The sequence below is a fragment of the Rhea americana genome, unplaced genomic scaffold, assembly GCF_003343005.1.
Source record: "Rhea americana isolate MKP2758 unplaced genomic scaffold, rheAme1 scaffold_185, whole genome shotgun sequence".
Lineage (NCBI taxonomy): Eukaryota > Metazoa > Chordata > Aves > Rheiformes > Rheidae > Rhea > Rhea americana.
In genome coordinates, this window is record NW_028185983.1 from 321,122 (window position 1) to 348,248 (window position 27,127).

The 27,127-nt window shown below is 35.5% G+C and overlaps 1 protein-coding gene across 1 annotated transcript in view; it reads left to right on the forward strand.

Annotated features, from left to right (window-relative positions):
- DNAH5 (dynein axonemal heavy chain 5) overlaps window positions 1-25,789 on the forward strand; it is a 198,939-nt gene extending 173,150 nt beyond the window's left edge. The window contains exons 68-81 of the mRNA XM_085302093.1: window positions 6,164-6,407; window positions 7,566-7,680; window positions 8,149-8,339; window positions 9,653-9,774; window positions 10,593-10,742; window positions 12,458-12,703; window positions 14,202-14,421; window positions 15,114-15,319; window positions 16,012-16,215; window positions 16,753-16,968; window positions 19,513-19,725; window positions 22,151-22,303; window positions 24,065-24,296; window positions 25,593-25,789. Of these exons, the coding sequence (XP_085158219.1) occupies window positions 6,164-6,407; window positions 7,566-7,680; window positions 8,149-8,339; window positions 9,653-9,774; window positions 10,593-10,742; window positions 12,458-12,703; window positions 14,202-14,421; window positions 15,114-15,319; window positions 16,012-16,215; window positions 16,753-16,968; window positions 19,513-19,725; window positions 22,151-22,303; window positions 24,065-24,296; window positions 25,593-25,744 (2,664 nt within the window). The 3' untranslated portion in view covers window positions 25,745-25,789. The remainder of the gene's footprint in view (window positions 1-6,163; window positions 6,408-7,565; window positions 7,681-8,148; window positions 8,340-9,652; window positions 9,775-10,592; window positions 10,743-12,457; window positions 12,704-14,201; window positions 14,422-15,113; window positions 15,320-16,011; window positions 16,216-16,752; window positions 16,969-19,512; window positions 19,726-22,150; window positions 22,304-24,064; window positions 24,297-25,592) is intronic.
- Window positions 25,790-27,127: the final 1,338 nt, after the last annotated feature.

Below are 27,127 nucleotides of genomic sequence, written 5' to 3' on the forward strand. Positions count from 1 at the left end.
GGGAAATGGACTGACTGCTTATTTTAACATTGCAGATGTATTAGCTGAGCAAGTCCAAGTTCAGAGTGGCACCTCTAATAAACATATCACTGGTAGCTGAGGAAGGAGGCTGGCTGGTATCTTTTGAACYACTGGACCCTAATTCCTGTAGCTATGAAGTCAGCCAATGTTGAGGTTTCTTTTATGTGGCCAAAGGGAACACTATACATCTACGACTCTGCATATTTGTATATTTGCTGTGATTTTGGCAACAGTTACAGTTTACCTTCACTGGGGAGGAAAGTGTTTGTCCCCTTACTGTTACAAGTGTAGAAGTCATTTTTTATTTTATTTATTTATTTGTTTGTTTGTTTGTTTGTTTGTTTATTGGAGCCTTTCTTACTTCATGGCCTCAGTCATTTTGTTAATGACAAGTGGTTACATTTCATCCTTGATCAGTCCATGGAGCTCATGAGAAAAGTTGATCAGGTTCCTAGGCTTCTTATTCTCTGAAAGCTGATGTTCTGCTGGACAGCCCCTCTGCACCATCAGCTTCAGTTCAACCAGTAATCAGCTCACTGCATGATGGAATTATCACTGTGTGTCTGAAGCACAGTAACATATATATTCACAAAGCCTTCCACCAAACCCTACCTCTGGGTCCCGTAAACAGTATATTCCTAAGAATGACAGTCATTTTATTAGCAAATTCCTCCAGTCATCCCAGTTCCCTTTTGATTGCTCAGTCCTTCCATCAGTAAAAGTAATCATTGTAAATGGACTGCAGAGCCCATTCCAGCAGTCAGTTAGATACTTTTCCTTCAGAGAAGATGTAWGTTCTGACAGTATGGTTGGGAATCATTGATCCTTGTCAGACCAGCTTCTCTTTTCTGTTTCTGAAGGGGCTAGTACATCTCTTCTTGCTGCTTCTGTAGGTTGAATTTTCAAAGTGAAGAAAGATCATAGCAGCTTAACTGTTGCACTTCTATTTAAATGTCTGCTTGCAACCCAAGGACTCTGCCTCTCCTGTCAGGTCAGTTATGCTACAGTTGAGGTTTGGTGTGTTTGTTTTCCTCATGCTGTTCTCATGGTGCTCCTTTTCACAGCCTGTATCATGAATAATTCTTTGGTCTATTCTGTTCATTCTTCTCCAATCCCGTTGAGCAAGCATGGTAGAAGGACTGCACGGTTGAACATGGAGCTCCTGACTGAGCTCAGACACACAAAAGAAATAAATACACAGAAGGGAAAAACCAGGGGCAGGCTACTTGGAAGGAATAAAAAAGACATTGTTCATGTGTGCAGGAGTGGAGTRAGGACAGCCAAAGCTCAGCTGGAGTTGAAGTTAACAAGGGAGATGAAGGGCAAAAAGAGAGATTTCTGTAAGCCTATTAGCAACAAAAGAAAGGCTAGGAAGAGTTTGGCCCCATTACTCGATGGAGAAGGGGACAAAGGATATGGAAAAAGTTGAAGAGCTTTTTTGCCTCAGCTTTCAGTGGTAAGATTTGCTGTCAGGCCTCCTAGGTCTGACATACTAGATCCCTGAGTCTGCTAGCAAAATCTATGGGAGTCAAATAGTACCCACAGTAAAGGGAGATAGATTTAAGGATCACTTATGCCGATTAGATGTACGCAAGTCCATGGGACCAGAYGGGATGCTTCTGGGGGTATTGAAAGAGCTGGCTGATGTCATTGTGAGGCTGCTCTCTATCATCTTTGAAAGGTCATGGAAGCTACAGGAAGTTATGACAGGAGAAAGGTAAACGTTGTACCTATCTTCAAGAAGAACAAGAAGGAAGATCCTGATAACTACAAGCTATTAGCCTCACTTCAGTCGCCTGGGGAGATTATGGAGCAAATCCTTTTAGAAGCCATTTCTAAACAGATGAAGGACAGGAAGGAGCAGCCAGCAGGGATTGCTTTCCATGATGAGATGACTGGCGGACAAGAGGAGGATGAATGGATATGGTTCATCTTGACTTTAGCAAGGCATTTTACATAGTCTTCATAATATCCTTACAGTCAGATTGGTGAGATATGCACCGGGTAAATGGCCAACAAGGTGGWTGAAGAACTGGCTGAACTGCCAGGCTTAGACAGTTGTGATCATGGTTGCAAAGCCCAGCTAGTGGTAGGTAATTAGTGGTGTTCCTTAGGAATCTGTACTGGACCAATACTATTTGATGTCTTCATTAACAACCTTAATGATGGGTTGGAGTGCCCTCTCACTGGGTTTGAGGTCAAATTACGGGGAGGAATAACATGCTGGAGAGTAAGGCAGCATTCAGAGGAACCTGGACAGGCTGGAGAGGAACCTTAAGTTCAACAAAAGCAAGTGCTAGTTCTTGCATCTGATGTGGAATAATTCCATGCAACTGCACACTGTCCGGGAAGCAACTCTGCAAAAAGGGATATTGGAGTCCTGGTGGACATGAATATGATTCAGCAGTGTGCCCTTGCAGCAAATAAGGCCAACCATAAACTAGGCTGTATACCATAAACTAGGCTGATACACTACAAAGTGTAGCCTTCCCCTCTACTCAGTAGCAAGACTTCATCTTGAGTTCTGTGTCTGATTCTTGGCCCTGAATTATACAAAAGGATCTTTACATGTTGGAGCAGGTCCACTGGAAGAAACCCACAAGCTGTGCATGGACCTAGAGGATGTGACACACAGGAGAACTGAGTTTGTTCAGCCTGAAGAAGAGAAAGTTAAGGAGAGCCCTAACTAATGCCTTCAACTACCTGATTGGACAACACAGAGAAGGCTGCGCTAAAATCTTCTTGGAGGCCCAAAGAAATAGGACGAGAGGCAATGAGCACAAGTTGGACTACATGATCTCTAAGGTTCCTTCCAACTTAAATTATTCTGTGATTCTGTATCTTTGCTGATAAATAAAAAATATCTGATGAGTAGATGTGCTGTGCTCCCTGGACCAGCTTCCTGAGTGGTATAATCACTCCTGCTTTGATTCTCACCATCTTGGGATAGTTCTTCAAGATAAATAACAAGTTGACCTCTTGGTAGGCAGGGGGAATTTCATAAAATATATTTACCATTTTTCAGTGTGATTGACCTCTGTTTTTGGATCTCATGGTTCATATGTTCCTGAAAGTGTCAATTTGGACATAACCTATTGTCCAAAAACTAGTTTTCCTATGATATGTAATTACTCATTTTGGGGACTTTTGGAATCTGTCTTGAACTTGTGGATTCTTGCTACCTTCTTGAAGCCTTTGGTTTTTATATTTGGATTTGGATTTTAGTAATATGACTGTTTGGAGATACCGAATGTTAGAATGTATGTGTGAAACTTCTGCTCAGGGAGGAGAGATTGCTTATCTGATATTAGTGTTCTTCAAGGTGTGTACCTACATTTAAATCCCTGTTGCTGTTCTACTGCTCTGATTCTGCACAGAGAAGGACTGAGATTTAGACATGCCATGAGGAGAGGAGGGCTTATAGCACATAATTTAAATATTTTGCAAAGTGTGACTTTTCAGTCCTTTGCAGTCTGGTGTGCCCAAAAGATAGAATCTGTATATGCTCTGTATCTCAAAGAATGCTGGTTACTGATAAGTATTTTTCTTTTGTACTGGCATGTTAACACTTATTTGTAAGATGTGAGCTAAGCCCAAGAAGGTCAATGGGTAGCTGGTCTGTCTATATGAAGTTGTTCCTGTTCTATTTCTTGGAATAACTGGATTTGAGAAATTTGATATATATCTGAATGCAAACACTGTTTTAATGATCTAACTATTTTGACATGTTTGCTGTTATGTATTTTGACAAAACTCTTTCTTGTTTAGTGTTGTAGGAATAGATATGATTAGTTGTGCAGCTATAATGAAAAAAATATTTGTGGCTTTTGGAATTTTCATATTCATATTTCCAAATTCGTGTTACAAAAAGGCTCCAATTTTGTAAGAATCACAGATAATGCAAATTCTTACACATGTGCATCATTTTATAACAGGATTATCTAAACTATTTAGCAGCTTTTATATCTTATTAATATTTACAAAATCTAGAAGTGTTTGGTACAGCCTATAAGAGGACATTARCTTCTGATAGCAATTCCGTAGAGCCGGACTTGAAATAGCCTCGTTGTACATTCTTTGTATGTATGTATGTAGCAACTTGCCTACTTTCTTATATCGTTGATGTTGTAGCTGGAAATTACTGAAGAAAACTGCAGAAAACTTTCACCTGTGTATCAAAAGTGAAGTTTCTTCCTGATCTGCATTAAGTATTTTAAAAGCTTAATATCTGTATATATTGCTGCTTAAAAATTTAAGGTTACTTCAGTTGGTTTMGTTTGGTTATTCTGTTCTAGGCTTGTTTCTGATGATTTTCTTGTGAGGAAAGCTTAGCTTTCTGTTGTTTAAATATGTTGCACTCTAAAATATGTTTAACCTTTTAAATTGAACTCAGCAAAACATGAAATTTAATTTAGYTCTGACTGATCTTTCAACATGATAATTATTATATTTAATTGGCTGCTAACATCCTTATAATGCTACACTTTAAAACATTGTTTCTGCTTCATCAGAACTGAACAATGCTTCCCTTGCTTCATAATTGCTACCTGCTTCTTTTCCTTCAGCTCCATTAGACGTCAGTTGATTAAAATGGAGGTACCTGTAGTTTTCTTGCCTTTTTGCATTAGTTCTTCTAAGAATATTTTGAATCTGTATGTATATCTTCTAAGCTACTTAATATTTACAATATTTTTGGGCAATAATCCCGATAAATCTTTTCCACCTGATGATATGTTTTAATATAGCTTTTGTGCAGTCACAAGAAAAGAACATAAATCTGATAACGAGACAAAGATGATTGTTTACAATTTCATTCTTAAGACAGAAGGACTTTGTCTGTAGGAAGTAAATGCTTGAAATACTTAGGAATGTTAGCAGAGTATGTGAATGTTACCATTTGCTGCTAACGTTATCTGGGAGAAGTAGCAGCCTGTTGCTAAAGCTGAATATTAAGAAGCCTGAATGCAGTGCTAAGACAGTCTTGTCAAAGGCGAAGTGAGCACTGCTTTCAGCTTTGGAGAGACCTTGCTGTTCACCAAACCTCTGTAAACCATGGAGTACTTCTGTAGACACAGCTCATATCTCAACTATCTGGTTYATTTAGTATTGACAGTCAGGCAAAAACTCATATTATCATTATCTTATGAAAGACCCTCCCTCTCCTTTTTTCCATTCTTTTAACCTCATTGTACTGAAATCTTGTACATTGTTTTAATAGATTCTTTTTCCTGAATGATTCATTTGTAATAAGTTTTTCTTTTTAATTATAAAAGTAGTAGAGGTAGGAACTGAAGAAAATATGTTCTCTGAAGAAAGTATTTTTTCTAGATATTTTAGATAGCTGTCCTTACTGTGTTTATGTAAAGCTGATACTGAACATTTAACCATCTTTTATATGTTGCCACTGGAAAACAAAAYAGGTGTTTACAACTGCTGCACAGCTTGTATTACTAAGAAAATAATCAACTAAATACTTCCAGTGAAACAACTAAATTTGCTAATAAGCTACATGCTTTCTTTTATTAAATAGTAAAGCATCTTTGTGACAGACTGAAGTTATTGCTGTTTGATGGAGGAGTATTTTAAATGCCCTTCTTGAAAGATTGGAGGCTTGACTGGTTGGCTAGGGATGCTTGCTGTTACTCAGACTGTGTTTTCAATAGGGTATGATGTTTGTAATGTCRCTTTTGAAACTGATACCGTGATATGGTGATTGGGAAACAGTGCATAAATGAAGATAACACTAGGTGGGATGAAATAAAAATCTATCCCTGGGAAGGAAGTTACAGAAACAAGAAACAGAAAGAGAAGAAAAATGCGTATTATTCTGAACTTCTAGTTCTATTAAGTCATGACACCAGCATGGTCCACAGAATTTGTTGAGTTTTTTTTGTTAATACATACTTGTATGTATTAACAAGCATTAGGCATGCTTGGAAACCTTGTAATAGAAGTAATGTCAGAAATACTATTGTAAAGCTGGAATTCTTTCCCCAGATTAGTGCAGTTACTCTTGACCTACACTGCTTCAGTAGGATCAGTACTTTTAAAATTAAATATCTCTGGTTATTCAAGTTTTGTTTTGCTTTTGATTGCTTACATGTTTTTCAAATATTACCCATATTACCCTGTATTGCAACAGGAACTAGAAAAAGAAAGAACAGATCTTATGGAAGATGTGACTATGAACAAAAGGAGGATGAAAGAGCTAGAGGATAACCTTTTGTTCCGACTTACAAGCACTAAGGGTTCTCTGGTAGAAGATGAGAGTCTAATAATTGTCTTGAGTAACACTAAGAAGACTGCTGAGGAAGTAACACAGAAGCTGAAAATTTCTGTTGAAACTGAAGTACAGATCAACTCAGCCCGTGAAGAGTACAGACCTGGTGAGGGCAATTGTAGATAGTGATGAAAGACTAATGACTGGAGCATGTAGTTCAAAGAGCAACACCTAGAGCAAGAGAAATGATAGGATGAAAGCAGGAAGACCATAATGGGTAGGAGGGAGCTGTGTTTTCCTGTAAATAAAGTGGATCTAGGAAATGACATATTGAGCTGTGGTGGAGAAAATAGTCACTATTATGCTTCATGTAAGATTTATAAAATGGAGTGATCTATTCTGTCCCRAGACTTCCCACTGATCTATATACGAGGRTACCAGTGCACTAAGTCTATTGGAGAAGAAACTTGGGAAAACTTGGTCATTCTTTCTCAATGACTTTCTCAAACACGGTTTTATGGACTGGCGATGAGACTAGTCTTTATTTTTTTGCATTATATCTGCAGACCCATTGAGTTTAGTGTGTTCATATTATTTTAGGGTATTGTAAAATGGTAAATGCTTGGCATCTGTTTTGGTGAATACTTTGTGATTCGTTACCATGGATCCTTATGTTACAGTCAACAAGTTTCATCTGTTTTTTTTTTCCTAACTGAAAGTGAAAATATGAAAAAAAAAAGGTAGTGTGTTGGGGGGAGAGAGTGCTCTCTAGAATTAAAAATTATACCTGTTTTTTTTGGAAATGTATAAAATGATGCATTTAATATATCAAAAATCGCTACAGATTTTGTAAAACTGTTGCATTTAAAAACAATAGATTGACTTCTGAAAGTGAGCAAGTTACATCAGTGTTGGGTATGTTTAATCAATATAGTCTTTTTGGCCTTTATACGACTYCTGTAAAAGTCTGCATAAGAAATTGAAGTACTGTTTGGATTTCAAACAGTACTTCAAACCAACAGATTTTTTATATGTATCACTAATGACTTGTGTATCCCAGTACAGCATCTTTTTGCTCTCCAGAGATGCTCATATTTGCAAACTGGATTTTATATAATATGCATTAGCTACAGAAATTTTTTTTCTGCTGCTGCATAGATGAGGATTAAAAAAGTATTTTAGTTATTTTTCTGGATAGTAAAGAATAGAGGAACTCAAAAATCTTGAGTTAGCATTAATATTCTTAAACTCTATGTACTTGCTAAAGAGTTACTGATTTTGTTCCGCATTTCTGCTTTGAATAGTCTTGTTTTCTATCTTTCAGTTGCAGCTCGAGGGAGCATCTTATACTTCCTTATTACTGAGATGAGCATGGTCAATGTGATGTATCAGACCTCACTTCGGCAGTTTTTGGGGCTCTTTGACCGCTCACTAGCCAGGTAATTTAGCTAACTAGAAGTATTATTTGTACTTATTCAGTCCTGAATGTGGTTGTAGTACTGTAAAGATTTTTTGTAAACAGATACCACAAGGAAGGGTGTTGCTTGTTACAATCTTGACAGGAATTGTCAGCTTAAATACTCATAAGCTTTCGTTTCTTGTTTACCAAGGCAAAGAGTCTTCACATTTACTTACAGTGCTTGGAAAATTGATATTAGCTAATTAAAACCGTTATAATGAGTGAATTTCAGCTTTGCAGAAAGGTTTAATTAGAAAGGAATTTTTTATTGTTGCTTCAGTCTGAAAGTTGTTGCCAGTTTGCTGTCTGATACTATGTCTTTGTGAAATATTTATTTTTAATATTTTCAGAATTCTGAATTAGGGCTTTTTGTCTTTACATAGTGCTCTCTTTCATAAAGCCTGTCCAAACAGACATTCAGTTCAACTGCAAACCTTTCTTCCAACAGATCTACCAAGAGCCCTATAACTAGCAAGAGGATTACTAATATTATTGARCACATGACTTATGAAGTGTTCAAGTATACTGCCCGAGGACTCTATGAAGAGCACAAATTTCTGTTCACATTATTACTTACCTTGAAGATTGATATACAGAGAAACAGAGTGAAGCATGAAGAATTTCTCACACTTATTAAAGGTCAGAGCCACTGAACAATTTTAAGTAGAGCACATACATTACTGTAGAAAAACCGTGGGCTGCGGTTGTGTCTCCTAGCCCACTTGCCACTTCCTTCTGCACATGAGAAGTCAGTCAAGTGAAGGAATACTCGTTTATCATTCTCTTTTGGTAGCAGACAACGTCATATGGTAGATTTAATTTATAGAGACGCATTGAGTTTTGACAACTTAGCTTTGAGAACTATGAGAATCTAAAAAGGAGAATTGCTTAATATCTTTTCAGTTAATATTTGTCTGCAGTCTGAATACTACTGGGTATATGAGCTGACTTTGAAAAGTTATGTTAAACTACTTTTAACTTATTTGGTAATTGCAGGAGGATCAGCAAGCAAATAGCAACTGAAAATGGTGTTAACTGTTTATAACAACATCAAAGTCTTAGCTGAACATGACAAGTTCATGGCTTTATTTTTAACTGCATGCAAGTACTGTGCAGCTTCACTGAAAAGCTTGGAGGCACTTAATATTACTTTTCCAATATTCTCCAAGAGCACAAGATACTTAATTCTCCAGGCAACAGTTTTTTTTTATTATAACTGTTAATATTTCCATGTTGAATCTTCAGAAATTCTTAATTTCTTAATAAGTGCATTTTCCAGCAAACATTAATTTTCAGGCACTCTGCACAAAGAAATATTTAAGTAAGTCCTCAAGAGAGAARCTGGGTAAGAAAGATTAAATGTAAGATGCATAGTAAATAAATTTACCAAACTACAAGCTTTATTTAACCATAGGTGGACTGACTTTTTAAGGCAGAAAATTCCTACATTCTTATGTTTACAAATCTTGATTCTTACAGCTCTTTTTTTTTCATGTTTGTTTTTTTTAGTTTCAGTTGACATCCAAAGAAGGAAAATGTACACATTGGCTACATWACTACTTTATCTATATCATTAACAACAACAACAAATTGAACTAAAAAATTGAGCTTCTTATTTTTTTTTATAAGYTCAAGTTTATTCTTTTACAATTAAAAATAAATTTACATGGTGATAGGAAGCTGGTATGAATTAAAAAATGTTACGTTTTAAAGTTGGATGAAAAATAAGATTTGAAAATAAACCTTGCCTGTTACCTACTCAGAAATTTCTTAATGACCATCCTTATTTATTAAGTAAAGTCTTTCTCACTTTCTCAAGATTTAGAAGACTTCTCAGTTGTGTGGAATAGTCTTGCAGTATCTAGCTTACGCTCTCCAAATTTGTCCTATTTTTTTGTCTTTTGGATTGTCTTTGACAGTTCTAATTATATCTGGATCCCTACTTTTTGCAGGCGGTGCTTCTCTGGACCTTAAAGTTTGTCCTCCTAAGCCAGCTAAATGGATCTTGGACATGACTTGGCTGAACTTGGTGGAGCTCAGTAAGCTTAGACAATTTTCAGATATTCTTGATCAAGTAAGTAACAGCTTTTTAAAAGCACTCTCTTATCTGAGGGTAGTCATCTAGTGAGGACCAAGGCATGGAGACAGRAAACTAGCTTACTTCATAAAACAGAATGAAAGTGATATACCAAAGGTTGCGAGCAGTGGCCCTGACTACTTAGCAATCTGTATTGACAAAAAGACTAAAAAAATCCCCGGTGAAATAAGAAAAAAGTAGAAAGTTACACACTATACAATTATAATACTTCTCAGATAGGCATACACCCTGCCATTATTCAGCTTGCATAATGCAGCTTGATTCTTCTTCCTGAAGATTTTTGTTCCATCCCTGTTGTGCTTTCTTAGACCGCATTTTATCATGCCTCTTCCAGTATTATTCTGTTTACATGGAGTAAGACTGAGAGAAGTACTCAGTAAATTCAAAACCTGTATAAACGGTCCTAATGGACATTAAGTGTCCATTGCGTATTGTAGTTAATGGAATTAACTAAGTAATATTGTAGTTAATGGAATTAATTAAGTAAATTGTATTTGGTATAACATTTATGGTCATGTGAGGAGTGGATATGAACCAAGTGTTCTCAAAGCTAACTACCTAGCTATCTATGTGCTGACCTTGCTATGCCATTATATCATTAATGGAAAATACTTAGTACTAGCCCGCCACTTATTAATATAATTTTGCACTAAAAATCTGAAAGCTTATTCTGTCTTTTATAATAGCCTTGCTAAATCTGTCTGTGACCCTCATTAAAAGTTTGTGAACTGGTAGCTGTAGAAATATGACTTGTCTTTTTAGTGAGATTTACTCCTTTGATGGTGTAATTGCAGATTTCCAGAGCAGAGAAACAGTGGAAAATCTGGTTTGATAGTGAGAATCCTGAAGAAGAGCCTGTTCCTAGTGGTTATGGTCAATTGCTGGATTGCTTCAGACATCTTCTTCTTATTAGATCTTGGTGTCCTGACAGGACCATAGCTCAGGTACATTTATGTAACAGACAGTCTACTTAGGGTTCACTCGAATAGCTATTACTGGATCACAGTTCAATACTATTTGTATTTAATGCTAAAACTATTTTAGTAATGGACTTTTACATTGAATTTTCTGATTTTTTTTTCATATAGGAATTTATGCATTCATTGCAGGGACATTGTTAGTAAAATGATTTCAGTATACTGAAGCAATATGAGGCACAGATTTTACTGTAAACAGGATTTCATCTGGAAACTTTTTTGTTTGTCCAATTCTGCCATATCAGTTCAGAAGGTATTTCTGGCTGCTCTTGCTAGTATTACTCACTGGAATTATAGAAGTATCCTAGTATTCTGAAGTAAATCTTTTWATGGACTTGGTAGGCTGAGGGAAAATAAAATATGAAAACAATTGAACTGAAGAACTATTTATTGCATGGAAAAATTATTAGACTCACCTTAGAAAAATCTATAAGACAGTCTGCTCAAARTTTTTACTTTCAAACCATTTATTTAAAAGGGATAGAAATATAAAATCAAAGCTTAGTAAATGGTAAGACTTATTTTTAAAAATGTCAGTTTCTAAGAACCTATTTTTWTTGTTATGTGCTTCTCCAATAGCAAGAGAATAAAAATTATGCAGTTGTTGACAATTTCAGTGTAATGGCAGGCACTTTATTGAAGTCAAAATGCATCCCATTCATTTCATGGATGCAAAGCTTTAGACATTGTGATTAGGTTCAGAGAAAGTCTGAGCACTTACTGGCGTAGCTGCAGTCAACAGAAGCTTAATACATGGTGCAATGTAATGAATACCTGCTGTATGTCTGAAGCTGGTCACTCAAAATTCATGCCTCCTCAATTCTGTATATGGGGACAAGATATTCTTTCTGGTTTTCTGAAGACTGATAGTTTSTCAGGCTCTAAATGCTGCATATCTTTTGTCTCTGAAAAGTAACACAGAGTTATTAAAGGCATTTATTGCTCTGAGTCAGAAGTATTGGTACTGAGAAAGAACACAAGAAAAATTACCTCAGACTATTTGAAAGAGCCTGTTATATTTCCTAGTAGTAGGGAATACTAATCTAATAACTTTTGAAATAAATAAATAAGAAATAACAGAGATGGTCTTACCTGTTCCTCTTAAACTTCTACTTAGCTCCAGCTATTTTGATCATTACTACTATTAATTCATTATTTGTTTAAGCATGAAGATGGAAAAGACTTCCTAAAACTTTTGATACATATCTTCTAGCTTATTTTTCTCTCCTTTTGTAGCAACATAGCTTCTAGCTTATTTTTCTCTCCTTTTGTAGCACTTGGAAATGAAAGTTAAATTTTTAAGCTTAGAGGCCTTTTTTTGGTTCTCATGTTAGATAATGGAAATAATATCCTTAAAATATTAAAACCTTTTTGAAGTTTTAATAAGGTTATTATTTTTCTTATATTGTAATTATAGATATTGTATGTAATTCATAATATATATAACATTACATACATAGTAGAATAGTTATTTTATAAGTTTTAACAGATCTTATTAGACTGTAAGAAATAAGGCACTTAAAATGCAGTGTGATATGTTAATATGTAAAAATAAATTTATTGCATGTGTGCATTTCTGATATAAACTTAGAGCAGCCTTTGCTATTTGGTTTACTTACTGTTCATATTCACACTTGAAAGAAAACGGTATTAAATGTTTAGATTTACCCCTTTTAATACAGGCAAGAAAATACATTGTTGATACTATGGGAGAGAAATATGCAGAAGAAGTCATTTTGGACTTGGAGAAGACATGGGAAGAGTCAGATCCACGTACTCCTCTTATATGCTTTCTTTCCATGGGCTCTGATCCTACTGACTCAATCATTGCTTTGGGGAAAAGACTGAAGATAGAAACACGTTATGTTTCCATGGGCCAGGGACAAGAAGTCCACGCTCGTAAACTTCTCCAGCAAACAATGATGCGTGTAAGAGACAAAAATCAGAATTGTTTGTGTGTCTGTATTTGATGGTCATAAATTAAAGCTTTGTAATGAAATGAAGTTTTTTGTGTGTGATTAATGCTGATGCAAGAACTTATATTTATTTGTATGAACAGGTGTCCTAAGCAACAGAATGACTCTTTCACACTCTTCATTSGCCATTGCAAACCTTCTGATGTTGTGCAAACATCAATATTGTTCCTATTTAATGGAGTTTTTGCTGTAGGTTGTGACTGATGAGCATGTCTAAATTGATAAATTATTTGGATTACGTAAATACTAAATATGCATCAAAAAGCACTTTACTTTTTTTTGTACTTTTAGTAATAAAAACATGATTTGTAAAATGATGAATTCCACATATATTATTGATGGTTACATAACCTTGAGAAAAGTAAAGCTATAAAGCAAAGCATTTTGTATTGCTGTAATCTAGATTTTGGACTGGGATGGACAAAGATTCAAATTTCCTGTATGAGAAAGAAAATCTGAGATATTTCAATTTAATATGCTTTGACTATTGGGTGATAGTACTGCTATACCTGCTGATGTGAACAGGTTAATTTTCTTGTATTCCTGAGTTATGGGCTTCTTCCCTGTCTGTATAACCAACTTTCCTCTGACTTTTGCCTCAGATTCACATTTGACAACTTCCCATTACTGGCTGATTAGCAGAGGAGATGAGAAGAACCATATACAAAAGATAAACAGCTTCTTTCATTTATTTAAGAAAAAGRCAGTCATTTCCCCACACTGTCTCACATACCTTAATGAAGAGGTGTATAAAACATCTTAGTGAAGTGTAGTACTTATGTTTTGTGGCAGTAGATTAACACTATGTATGTATATTGATTCCAAGCCTGTGGCTTTTGTGAAGAACCAAATTTAGCAGCTTGCTCTGTCTGCAGAGGTATTTTTGAGSTCTCTTATTGAGGACCAGTGTATGTAGTTATGGGTGTAACTAGAAAAATAAAATTTATCTATCTATGTGCTTATSAGGTCTATGACCACATATAGACATATTTTAAACTTAATTGAGAAAAAAAGTGCATTCTGCAGAGCGACTATTTGAAAAGACCAGATTAGACAAATAAGGAGTTCTTACTGAGATCATTAAAAATATAAAACCAAACAAACTAACAAACCCCATAAAAGGATCAGCCCACAGCTTGGCTCAACTGAGCTTTCTCTTGCAGAAAAATATTTTGCTAATTGCACATATACCATTACTGTGACTATTGGTCTCCATTTTCAAATATATGTGAAAACAAATGCTTAAGGCTTTGGTTTTGTTTTGGTGAGCCAGTTGTGCAAAATTGACTGTGGAGTATTTTTTTCCTTTAACAATTCTCACAAGCACTTGAATATAGCTTAGATATGATGGCTTTGTTCCTAATTTACATTATGAACAAAAAGTGATTTTAGTGCTTTCAGTTTGCAGCTGAAACTACTGATAACTGTATATTCTGCTGTTTTACACTAGGGAGGTTGGGCACTTCTGCAAAACTGCCACCTCGGACTTGACTTTTTGGATGAGTTGATGGACACTATAACAGAGACAGAGACTGTCCATGAAGGCTTTCGACTGTGGATGACAACTGAAATTCACAAACAGTTCCCAATCAATCTTCTTCAAATGTCTATTAAATTCACCAATGAACCACCACAAGGACTCCGAGCTGGACTAAAGCGAACATATGGTGGTGAGTGTTGAGTGCAAGAATAGTAATGATTTAAAATTAAATTCTGCTATTGTTTGGACTTTCTGATGCCATCATGTGGTCATATTGTAGCTACCTATAGTACCTGTAAACTAGTATGAGTAACCATGCACATCAATGCCAGGGCACAGCTTGATCCTTGGTTTGAACTAGAAGTTGAGAAAATTAAAAGAGAAGATCTACTGAAGTTCTGATGCTAAAACTAGTTGGAGAGCAGAACATAGAAATAATTTTTCTCTTCTCAAATATTGGATTCTAATAGCTCAGTTGAAATGCTTGTAAACAGTTTAAATTGTTAAGCTCCTTGTCTCTTTTGGTAGAAAAAACACATATTAATCTTGTTGACTCTATAAACTGTTAAATGCTGTTCACATAAGATACAGTGAGGAAGGTCTATAATCAAAATGTCTATGGAGAAAACAACTTATGTGAATTCAACCATTAGAAAACTGTGAGTGCTTAAATTTTTCTGAGGTTTACTCATTTAATTTTTTTGCTACCCAATAACAGGCTATAAACTGTCTCCAGAATAGAATACTTTGTAGAGCAATAATTTCCTCTTAGAAGAGGTTGGAATTCACCTGCATATCTCCAATGATGTTTTAGTACTGATTTGAAGTAAATCTGAAAATACTATTCCTGTGTTTCTTATGAAGTCCACTTATAATCAACAGGTGTCAGCCAGGATTTACTAGATGTCAGTAACATGGTGCAGTGGAAAACGATGTTGTATGCTGTAGCCTTTCTGCACTCCACTGTTCAAGAAAGACGCAAGTTTGGATCTCTGGGTTGGAACATACCCTATGAGTTTAACCAAGCTGATTTCAATGCCACGGTGCAGTTCATTCAAAACCACTTGGATGGTATGGATATCAAGAAGGTAATTAACATTTTTGTGGGAAAGGTGGTTTAAGCAGTGGGCTTAAATTTGATTTATAATCCTGAGCATGTTAACTGTCTATATTAACTTGTGCATAAAAACAAAACAAAACAAAACAAAATCTGTCTTCCCCTCAAACTTAAGAATTGTAATCATATCATAATATAGACCTTCTTGCCAACTTTAATTATATCAGATAATTAAAAGTGAGTCAGTGTATTTTAAATACGTTTTGTTAAAATCCTTTTTGAGTAAAAACTTTAAGACTTCTCTTCTCCAAATTATTTTGGCAGCATAAAGAAATTTGGAAAGTCGTCTTAGCAGACCATATAAGATTTTCTCCTACATTCCTCACTTTCATATGGTCAATTGTTGTATAGAGRTCTGTGGCAGATTACTTTGTAATTGGTATTTTAGTGAAATTGAAGGCATGATTAGAATGTAGCTATATGCATTTTGCTCGGATGCAAGATTGGACTTAGTTATCTATGACTTCTATTTTGAGAAATCATAGGGATGCTTGAAGTTGTTCGAGGAATGCAGGATTCTGGGAACAAAATAGTAGTAAAAAATAACTTTATTTCAAGAGAGACAGAGATGCAGGATTTGGTATATCAGCTGTTCTTACTAAGGAAGACATAAATGGATGAGAAGAGAATTAGCTGAAGTTAACGCTTTCTGCTTGGTTTAAGGGGGTCTCCTGGAGTACTGTTCGTTACATGATAGGTGAGATCCAGTATGGTGGCCGTGTGACAGATGACTATGATAAAAGACTGATGAACACTTTTGTAAAAGTTTGGTTCAATGAAAATATGTTCAGTCAAGAATTCTGCTTTTACAAAGGATACAGCATACCTAAATGTACTATGGTGGATCAGTATCTTCAGTACATACAGGTTGGTAAATGCAAAAGCTTTTCAACAGAATAAAACAATTCACAAAAGTTTTTCACAAGTTCCTGAGTTTCTGTGGTTACTCTCTTCTCTGAGGCTTCCTTATTGCTGTATAACAGTCTGAATATCTGTTAGTGACAGCAGTAAATAGGTATAATTGAAATATCTGTACTCTTTCTTTTCCATTTGATTTGCTTGAGAGAGGTACCCAAAGGTGTACAGTTCTTAAAGAGAACAAAGAATAGCGTCAAGGTATTGGGCACAGCCTCACAGAAATAATAATAATAAAAAATAGTGATATGAAAGTATAATTCAACTTAAAATACTGTACATAGGCTAAAAATGAATTTAAGTACAGTGAGGTTTGGGCTGTGATATAAATAACTCATAGCAGCATAAGACTGTCTGAAGAKAACTACAGGATGAAAGTATAAAAAAGCCTCTCACTTTACCAAGTAACATTTTTTTCTTTTTTCTTTTTTTGTATTATTATAAATAAATCCATTTTCAACTGTGCTCTTTTTGTGTTTGACTATGCAGAGTCTACCTGCTTACGACACACCAGAAGTGTTTGGTTTGCATCCCAATGCTGATATCACTTACCAAAGTACGCTTTCCAAAGATGTTTTGGACATCATCCTCAGTATACAGCCCAAAGATAGCTCTGGTGGAGGAGGTGAAACCCGAGAAGCAGTTGTAGCCAGACTGGCTGATGATATGCTGGAGAAGCTTCCTGCTGATTATGTACCATTTGAAGTGAGTTAAATGAAATTCTGTCAGAGACAACATTTACTTCACCTTGACCTGTCTTATTGTCAAAAAGAAGTAATGCCATTAATTTTTCTAAAAGTGTCTTTGAATTAATTCATACAGACAATACTTTAAAAACATATTTTATAGAGGCCTGACCAGACTCTTAACATCTATAATGAAGTCACTAGATGTGCATTGAAGAGCTGTTGTAATAGCTTTTTCAAAATATTAAACCACTTATGCTTAAGTTGTCATCTGCACTGTGGGAGGTCATCAGTTTTACAACTAAGCTTGTTGACATTGTATTAAAGAACTGAGTTGATGTTTCAAGTGTGTTAATGCTCCAAAAAGTATTACAACTTTAACATATGCATTACTTTGAGATTCAGCATACGTTCTCAAGATACTTTTAGGCTGCTTCACTTTCTAGTATGGAATGTTTTTCCACGCTGAACTGAATGCTGAAAAATTTGATAAATGATGGCTTTCATTGGTTGAAGCCTGGCGTCAGTATCTCAGGATCCATATTATGGGCGTATGAACCCATGTGGTTTTACTTATAATGAAGACCTGTCTCACAGGTACCTCTTTTGTTAAGTAGTGTTTTCTCTTCAGTTTATTTGGAAGATGGGATGTTTCTGAAGGTGAAAGTGTTTTCTTATATTTATTGGTGACAAAGTACATGGACACTCCAGTCTGCTGCATTCTGTATCCCGATCATCTGTACTACAGTTCAGTTGGAAATTTGAACAATTTCTATTGATTAATTTAAAAAAAGAGAGAGAGAGAGAGAGAGAGAGGGAGAGAATCCCAGTCTAGGTCTTTCCATAGTTCTTAAAGAGCCCTAGACTTTGTGAATGCTGACAGTGTAGTTTGCTTCCCTAATGAGACTGATTATGAACTTCAGATAAATGAGAAGGAAATGCAAGTAAAGTAGTTAAGATTCCTGTATTTCTTGCACCAGGAAAATGCTGAAGTTTTATGTTTCGGTATCTTTGCAAAGGTATGAAAAAGCATGAATACATGGTTATGAGAATAATAAAGCATTTCCCAGCAGTTTTGTTCTGAAATGGATGTGAATCAATACAGTGTGTCACCAGAAAAAAGTTCAAGCCCACATTTTGTGCAAGGGCTAGCTTTAACAGATTCCCAAAGCAGCAGCTTGCTCATTTAGGTATTAAGAAGCTTTAGTAATTAGGTAATTTTCTATTTTCACCTTCTTGAGGAGAATGAAATCTTCTGCCTTTAGGCTTTGGCAATGTGCTTTAATGAAAGTTATCCTGAGGACCTGATACCTGGGTAGATGGCTTGGGAAACCCTGAATTTGTCCTGCCAGGATGCTGAACAACTGTGAGAAGGAACAAGGAGGCTTGCTTGATCTGAAAGCTTCCTTTCTCTTTTCCCAAAGAAATGACTTTCCCCTATGTGGGCTATGCTCATGAGTATAGACTCTTTTCCTATTTCTTATACCTGTTATGTTTTCTGTAGCCTAGTTTGTATTATGTAGTAAAGGCATAATTATAATTGTGCATTCTACCTGAGCAGCTGAGTTACAAATCCTAGTTTGAATTTATGCTTGCTGAAGAAGAAGCCTGAGATTGCAGCTTGCTCAGTTTTTTAGGTGRACACTGATTTAACGATGGGTTAAATCTTCTGGTAGGTAGTCTAGCTCCCTTCAAGTTCTACTCGGCATCTCCAGTAATGGATATGTGGCTTAATAAAGGTATATATTAAATAATGTCACTGTATARCTAGCCTCTAAGGATTAGAAGAGCTTTTTTTGGACAGATCAGATCTGATCCTGAGTGTCTTAAATTAGAGGTGAAATGAAGAATTGAAGTGTAGTTTGTATCAATAAAAGTAAAYGTGGAAAATGAAACCTTTTTACATAGTGGAAGTGATTAATTTATATTATTTTTGTTAGAGTAGATAGGTAGAAAAATCCTAATAAGCGTAGAAAGCTATGCATATTACTAAGAAAAGGGTTGCTGTATTTTCCACCTATGTTGTGAATAGGACTGTAGAGATTACAAAATTTCTACTTACATCCATACAGCTGTTTCTAATTTGATAACTTTAACACTTCTGAGTAAAAACATAACAGCAAGTTGTATTAGAATACAAGACTGGCTGGCCCTGTGATAGTTCCCAGACATTACTGATAAATAGCACTAGTACTCTACAGCAAAGTGGCTGGGGGTAATCACTCTGATTAGTTCAAAGTGAATCCTTGGGAATTGCCTTTTGGAATTAAAGTTAGAATCCTTGGAATGGGGCATTGCTGTTTAAATTACCTTAGCTCATAGAGTTAGGAGCAAACCAGGAGCCAGGCTCTGAATACAGTCAGTTTCAGCCTCACAGATTTCTCTCGGAACAAGTCCTTTATTTCTATCATGCAAAAAACTCGAATATGCTAAACTGACTTCAATTCATATAACTTCCTGAGTAAAAGTATTACATCTTAATATTGTATTGGTGCCCAACCTTCGCATAAAGCCATCCTTGGCTTTTACTTCTCTTGAAATGGCTTTGGTGTTCTCCCTACAGGTAAARGAGAAATTAAAGAACATGGGACCATTTCAGCCTATGAACATATTTTTGCGACAAGAGATTGATCAAATGCAGAGGATCATTACCTTAGTGAGAAGCACTCTTACTGATCTAAAACTTGCCATTGATGGAACAATTATCATGAGTGAAAGCCTGAGGGATGCATTAGACTGCATGTATGATGGAAGAATTCCTGCCAGATGGAAAAAAGTAGGTGTTGATTAATTTGATTCCTACCTCACTTGTTTTATTTATTTACTTTCTTCTCTTTTTCTTTGAAAAGGTGTTTATTTTTACAGAGCTGAATTGAGCTGCCAGGCATACAATAAAGACATTTTTTGAATACAAGTGTGGATATTAGACAGGACTGCTCAGATAGAATCTGGACAGGAATAAGTGCAGTCAAAACAGTCTCTTTTTGGACAAAAAATAGAAAAGAATTTTACAATTACAAACATTTTGCATTTTAACAGACTGTTGCATATTGGTAACGTGGAAGGCTAGAGAGAAGAGAATAATTTCAAATACTATGAAGGATTTTCAAAAATAGCAGCCATACTAGTGGACCGCATGGATGCTATTCTTTGAGGCTAAGACTAAGTCCTGGAAACACACAGAATTATTGAGGTTGGAAGGGGCCTCTAGAGAGTATCTGTTTCAACTCCCTCCCCTACTACAGCAGGTTGCTCAGGACTGTGCCCAGTTGGTTGGGTTTTGAGTGTCTCCAAGGATACTCACGTTGTCTCTGGGCAATCTGTTACAGCAATCACTCTCACAATAAAAGATTTTCTTCTTGTGGTTAAGTGGAATTTCCTTCCTTTCAATGTGCCCATTGCTTCCTGTGATGGATAACCACTGAGAAAAGTCTGGCTTTGTCTTCTTCACTCACTCCCATTAGGTATTTATACTTGTTGATGAGATCCCCCCGAGCCTTTTCTTCTTGAGGCTAAACAGTCCCAGCTMCCTCAGCCTCTCTTCTATGTCAGATGCTCCAGGCCCTTTGCTGGACCTGCATCATCTTGATTGTGCTAGTATGTGTGGTATGGTACAGCTGATATTGCTATGATCTTAACGACAGCAGTTTAATTTCAATTTAAGTCTAACAACTTTCATATTTTAGCATTGTGCTAGGCTAGCTGTGTTAGTGGTGTTATTTCCAAACTGGAATAAAAGTAAATATTTCAGTAATAATTAGACACTTACAGAGTAAAATGAAACGCTGACTATCTGTCTCAAAGAAAAGAGAGAGGAACTGTCAGATGCACAAAAGCGGCATGATATTTTATTAAACTGCTTGTGATAATTTTTTTCATATGTTGGGACTTGTTCCTTTTCACTGGACAACTTAGAGTTGTTAAACATGTATAGACGTGCTCAGAAATATATACATACATATATATATATATATATATATATATATATATATATATATATATTTGTATAGCTTCAGATGGAATTGGGCTTCCTTTAAACCTACTGGTCTAGCAGGACAGCTCTTCCTAAGTATTTTAGTGGCAACACTTGATTATATTCGAAGACAAAATCCAGTCACCTAGCTTATTCCTTTGAAGGCTTTTAGCTTTTTCCACTATAAAAAGCTTTCACTGCAATATATTCGTAGTCAATCCCCATGGGTTGAATTTTGACATCTCTCTTTAGTTTAAAGAATGTAATTCAGTTATTCTACTCTTTCACTCATAAATTATAAGGATAAAATGATTATTTTTAGCTGATGGGAGGAAATACATTCTGTGCGATGTATCTTGTAATATTTACTACCACAGTTAGGGGCTAAGGAGAGGAAACACTCTTAGAATTCAGAACGTGTTAGGTAAATGATAACAATGCCAGTGTTAAATATAGTGAAAGGGAACTGTATTTGGAGGATAACTTGTGAACTTCAATTGTAGTATTGGAATCTGGAGCACAGCTAATGAGTATGGTATTTTATGTGGTTACTTTGTTTTGCAGACTGCTTCTAAGTCTTTCCCTTATATGTACAACTGTGTATATTATTTTATTTTATTTTATTTATTTATTTTTTTTACAAAGTTTCTTCATGGTACAAAACCTAGACCATAACAGATGCTTCACTATGATAGAGCAGATGCTTCAGTATGATAGAACTATTCAAAGAAAAGTTATAAATCTTCACACAGGCAAAGCTCAATTTCCTTAATTTTGCTTTCAAAAATGGCCAAATTGCTTCAGAAGAAGTCCTAATATTCTTGTGCAACACCCTTGGCTATAGAAAGACAGGTCAATAGTACTTCTTCCTAGTTCAAACAGCAGGCTGATTTTGCAAAAACGTAATAAAATAGGTAATTACCACAGGAAACAGTAAGTATGTCTAAATGGACAATTACCACAGGAAACTTTAAGTATATCTAAATGGAATGGTAGGCATGAATGTGAACAGAGCAAGGATTTRCTTTAGATTTCAGTAAATGTCATTCTGGAAATGACTTTTATCCATCAGACTATAGTTTCAAATATAAAATAGAAACTTTAAATATGCTTTGTTATATGCCTTTGTTTACTACCTTGTGAAGAATTACTTATTACTTACATGAATATGAAGTTTTAAAAACTGTTGGATAGAATTAAAAAATGAACACTCTATTACCATTTTTAGGCATCCTGGGCTTCCAGCACACTTGGTTTCTGGTTTACTGAGCTGCTAGAAAGAAACCACCAATTTCACAACTGGATTTTTGAAAGCCGACCAAGTTGTTTCTGGATGACAGGATTTTTTAATCCTCAAGGATTTTTAACTGCAATGAGACAGGTAAATTGTATTTAATGTCTCTTTTTGCTTATTCTTAGATGTACTTTTTTATTAACATATATTGGTATGATGAAGGCTAAGTTATGTACATGACTCCATTGTATCGGCAAGGAAAATATGTGACTGCATAACTGTTCAATATTTCTTGAGTGAAGCATTCTTCCTCCATGTATACTTTTTTGTTATCAACCACTAGTGTGTTAAAATATATTTCCTGCTTTGACCCCAGCCGCAAATATATCGAAGCTACTTTAGAAGCTTTAGCTACCTGTTATTAAGATGAAGAAGTAATACATCATGTTACCATTGAAGTGTCCCTGTAGGAGGTGCTAAGTTCATGAATTTCTTTTTTTTTCTCCTTTGGTCTGTAATGAGTCCTTGCCCAGTGGAGACTTGCCAGAATAGTTATTCTTCTGTTCATCTTCTGTTATGCTTCTGCAGTTGTGTAGCTGATTCATTCTCTCTGCATGAAGTATGAGAGAGTTTTTTATTAATGCATATAAACTATGAAGTTTGATGTACCTCTTAATGTACCTATTTGGATTTGCTGATTACTTGCTCAAGATGCTAGCTGCATTTAACAAGTGAGCTACTTCTTTTTGCATGAAAAGGAGCCTATACTGATAGACATACTTGGAYGTAAAGTGAAGGCAATAATCCTCTGGAACCTCTGTCAAATTGGGAAGAATATTCAGGTGGGAATCCAGTGGGGAGTTCAGACAAATGTTAAGTTTAGGAGGAAACAGAATGAAGACTTTGAGAGGGGGAAATAGTCTCCCCTCTTGCTCTGAGACTCGGGTACTGTAATTTTTGGATATCAGCCTGAAGTTCTAATGGGTGACTACTTTACTAAAGCTGCAGACATAGAACTTTGAATTTATAAAATAAGACATTTCTTTCCAGTGAACAGTACTAAGCTGGGGTTTTCTTTCCGACCCAAGCTTGTCGAAATGATAAAGATGAAGAGTCATAATAGTGATTGACCTATAATCATTTTACTTCTTTAAAGCAGCTAAGTAACTGCAGTGTGGGGCAAACATTTTTCAAATTACTTCCAACCTCTTTGAATAAAAATCCTGAAAAATATTTATAAAGTCGAGATAAAACTTAGATCTGGCTTTACATAATAGCATGGGGTAATAAGGGCTTAGGAAAGATAAATGAGTCTTGTCCAATGCAGTAAGTATTTATTGATGAAATTTGAAATATGTTTTGAATCTAGCACGTATCTATGTCCTAGTGTTGTCTAGGTTTTTGATAGTCTCTTTATGTGGTTTTGTAGCTGAGTAAGAAAACAGTTAATGAGGACTATAACTGTAAGAAATGGAAGATAACCCCCAAAAGTATGCACCAAATTATGCATTTGCTTTTGTCTTTGGGACGATTTTACTCAAATATAGTTAATGGCTTCCTAATTCATAAAAGCTATAAAATTTTCAATTTCACAAGAACCAGTTACCATTGGCATTCGCTCGTTAAGTTACTGCTGTGATCTTGAGCTATTGTACAAAATAGAAATATTATAAAAGGATGGAAGGCTTTTTTTGTAGTACCACTCTGACAATTAGAGGTCAAACTTCTGAAAATGTGAACATCAGACAAAGTTAAAACTTCTGTATTTGAGAGGATAACTTGTGACCATACACCAGAAGTATGATTCTAATAAACAAAAAATTAAAGTATTGCTTTGTACACACTTGAAAGAGTGTTCTGCACACACTTGAAAATGTAACCTCCAGATTTTCTTGCTGTTTGGAGCAGGAAATAACACGAGCTAACAAAGGKTGGGCTCTTGACAGCGTAGTGCTGTGCAATGAGGTCACTAGATGGATGAAGGAAGACATCTCAAAGCCTCCTGTGGAAGGTGTCTATGTGTATGGGCTGTATCTGGAAGGAGCTGCTTGGGACAGAAGAAACATGAGACTGGTTGAATCTAAGCCCAAGGTGCTCTTCGAGATGATGCCGGTTATAAGGATATATGCAGAGAATAACAGTAAGTGTCTAACTTGTAGAGGATGCAGTTTTCACAGAATTCAAGGCAACATTCTGTTCAACTGCATGAAAGTCTATTTAGGGTGCAGAGATTTCATGAGGCTATTGCTATTCCTGTATAAATACTGAATCTTTCTTTTTTGGTGGGGGAGGCTTCCCAGTCTTCCATATTAAAAAGAAAGACCTTTTGACTTTTCCTTTGCCTGGCTCTTTGTAATTGATAATAGCCACTATTTGCTCTAATTTTTTATTGGTCATTACCTTTTGGTTTTAATGGTGTTAATAACTTTTTGAAAACCCATTACAGAYGAGCTGTTCTCTGCCAAACACACTTGCATTTAGTTTTCCATTGGCAATATATTTCTACTACAATTAAAGGTCATGATTCTCTGTACAAACACATACATTATTATAAAGCTAATGTCTACTCCAATGATGATATTAACATAACACTGGAAACAAAAAGGCTTGCTTTTGTATATTGGTGTATTGGTTGTGTGTGGTATTGAAGTGGTTTGTAAATGAAGTTAGTCTTTTTCTCACTGGCATGTTCTCATTCRTATGAAGAGCTAAATAACCATTCAATATGAATGGTTACATAAGTGAAGTATATGTATCAGAAACATGGATGGCTGCGGAATGTGGCTCCCAGATTGTTATGAATTGCTGTAAGCTCAAGGTGACGGTCACATCAACCAATAAATTGTTTGATGCCTAAAGCTGAATAACTTCTTTTCCCCCGCCTCAAAAGCCAGTGTTCAGAGGGGGAACACTAAGCTGTATCTCTGCAGTGTGCATGCATCTATACATATTTTATATAAAAGTATACATATGTATATAGACACATGTTTTCTGGACAAGGCTATACCTGAATGAACAGAAGCAAGTAAAAGATGGAGGGAGCTGATGGAAGRTATTTTAGTCTTTGAGGCAGAAAAAGTCTATGAGAATAGAAAGAAAACTAGGGAGGTGAAAGACAACAAACTAGATTATACATTTCCATAAAGCAGTATTTTAAATATTTTTTTGCATATATAATWGGAATTGTTGTTGAATAGGAATGTGCAATATCTGATCAGGAATAKTTAGGAATATCCAATGTTGAATGTAAAATCGGAAACTTGTTTGCTCCTCCAAAAGCAAAGCTTGTTTATGTGCTGTTTTGCTAGAATTTTTTGTAATTGATCCTTTATGAGAGGAGTAACCTGGATTTTACATTTGCCTTGTGTCTAGACCTTTACGGCCATGGTGGTTCAACTCAGTTTCATTGATTTTCATGTCTCTTCTGTCTTCTCAGCTTCAAAAGATCCATGTCTATACTCTTGTCCAATCTACAAAAAAGCAGTTAGAACAGATCTGAATTACATAGCTGCTGTGGATCTTCGAACCCTTCAGCCTCCAGAGCACTGGATCCTGCGTGGGGTAGCACTTCTGTGTGATGTCAAATAGTGTTAGAAAAGGCTTCTAAGAGTTCTTGTTTGTTTTTAAAAGTAAGCACCAATGTTTAGTTAGCTATGTGGTAGGTCACTTTTAAAAATATGTTTACTAAGTCATAGACTCTATGCTTTTTAGTAAATTGTTATCTGTAAAGCTGTACAATAGGYTTATAAGGCTAAATCTTGAAGTAGTAATTAGTTTGGTAAATAGATTCAAGCACTACCTTTGACCTCTTTGTTTATTTTCATGATAAATATTTAGTCTTCCTATTAATTCTACTTTGAACAAAGACTAATTGATTTGACCATGGTTACTTTTCTGTGGTTAATTGTGCTTGCACCAGGACTTACCTTCAAGTGGTTAAATACAAAGCAAGGGTGTTTTTTTCTATGGAAAGCTAAACTAAGTTGATCATTCATATTAGTTAATATCTCTCATTGTGATGATCCAAGATTATCTCCTAGCTGATAGTTTCTAGCTTGATTGTTGCCTAAATAGGGAAGGTGAGAATGGAATAATGTTGCACCTGTTTTGTCGCTTTCAGGACAATTGGGTTGTGTAGCATGGGGAATCAAGCATTTGACAGCTGCTAGAATTCATTACTATCTGGTTCATGACTTATATTCAGTGGAGAGAAAGAAAATTGTTCCATTATACTGCTTGTTTTCTTTTCATTTGCTAGTGCACCAGAAGAATTGAGTCAATCTTCATCAAGGTTATTAATTTTATGACATCAGTTTTAGCTTTGTTTCTGCTCTAATTTTGCAATGTTGTGATTTTGTATGTTGTCATTTTCTTCCTTTTTTCTTTTTTACTTATGTGCTGCAGCCTTTTGGGCTTCTCAGCTAGATAGGAAAACTGTCATGTGGGAATCCATCTTCAGAGAGAAATGTCAGCAGCTGTAGTTAGTTGAACTCTACTGACTTCACATATCAAACAAACTTTTTTTAATCATTAAAATGTCAGTGTAGCTTTGTTGCTGACTCCAGTAGGTCATGTATCTTAGTGATCTACTAATCATTTGTGATAACAGGGGACTGCTGCAGAAGAGGCTGTTACAAAAGAACCAATATTTCTGGTGCATCTGCCATATGTTAATCCCCCAATGGAGAAGCTGTTTTCAATTTTATGCCAAATCCATAGGTGATATTGGAAGTGTTAGTTGACTTATTTATTAAATAAATACATTAAACATATCTCCTGCCTACATCCAATATTTTAAGAAAAAAAATCTTATTAGGCTGTATAATTGTCTTTGTATTTTAGTAGGAATGGAGGTGTGAGTGTTCATATCTAAAGTCAAACCAGTTATGAAGCATAGATGGAACACTGATTCCATTTGAAACCTTAGTTATATAGGTCTTTCCATCTTGAAATTATCCAGTCTTTCTTCTT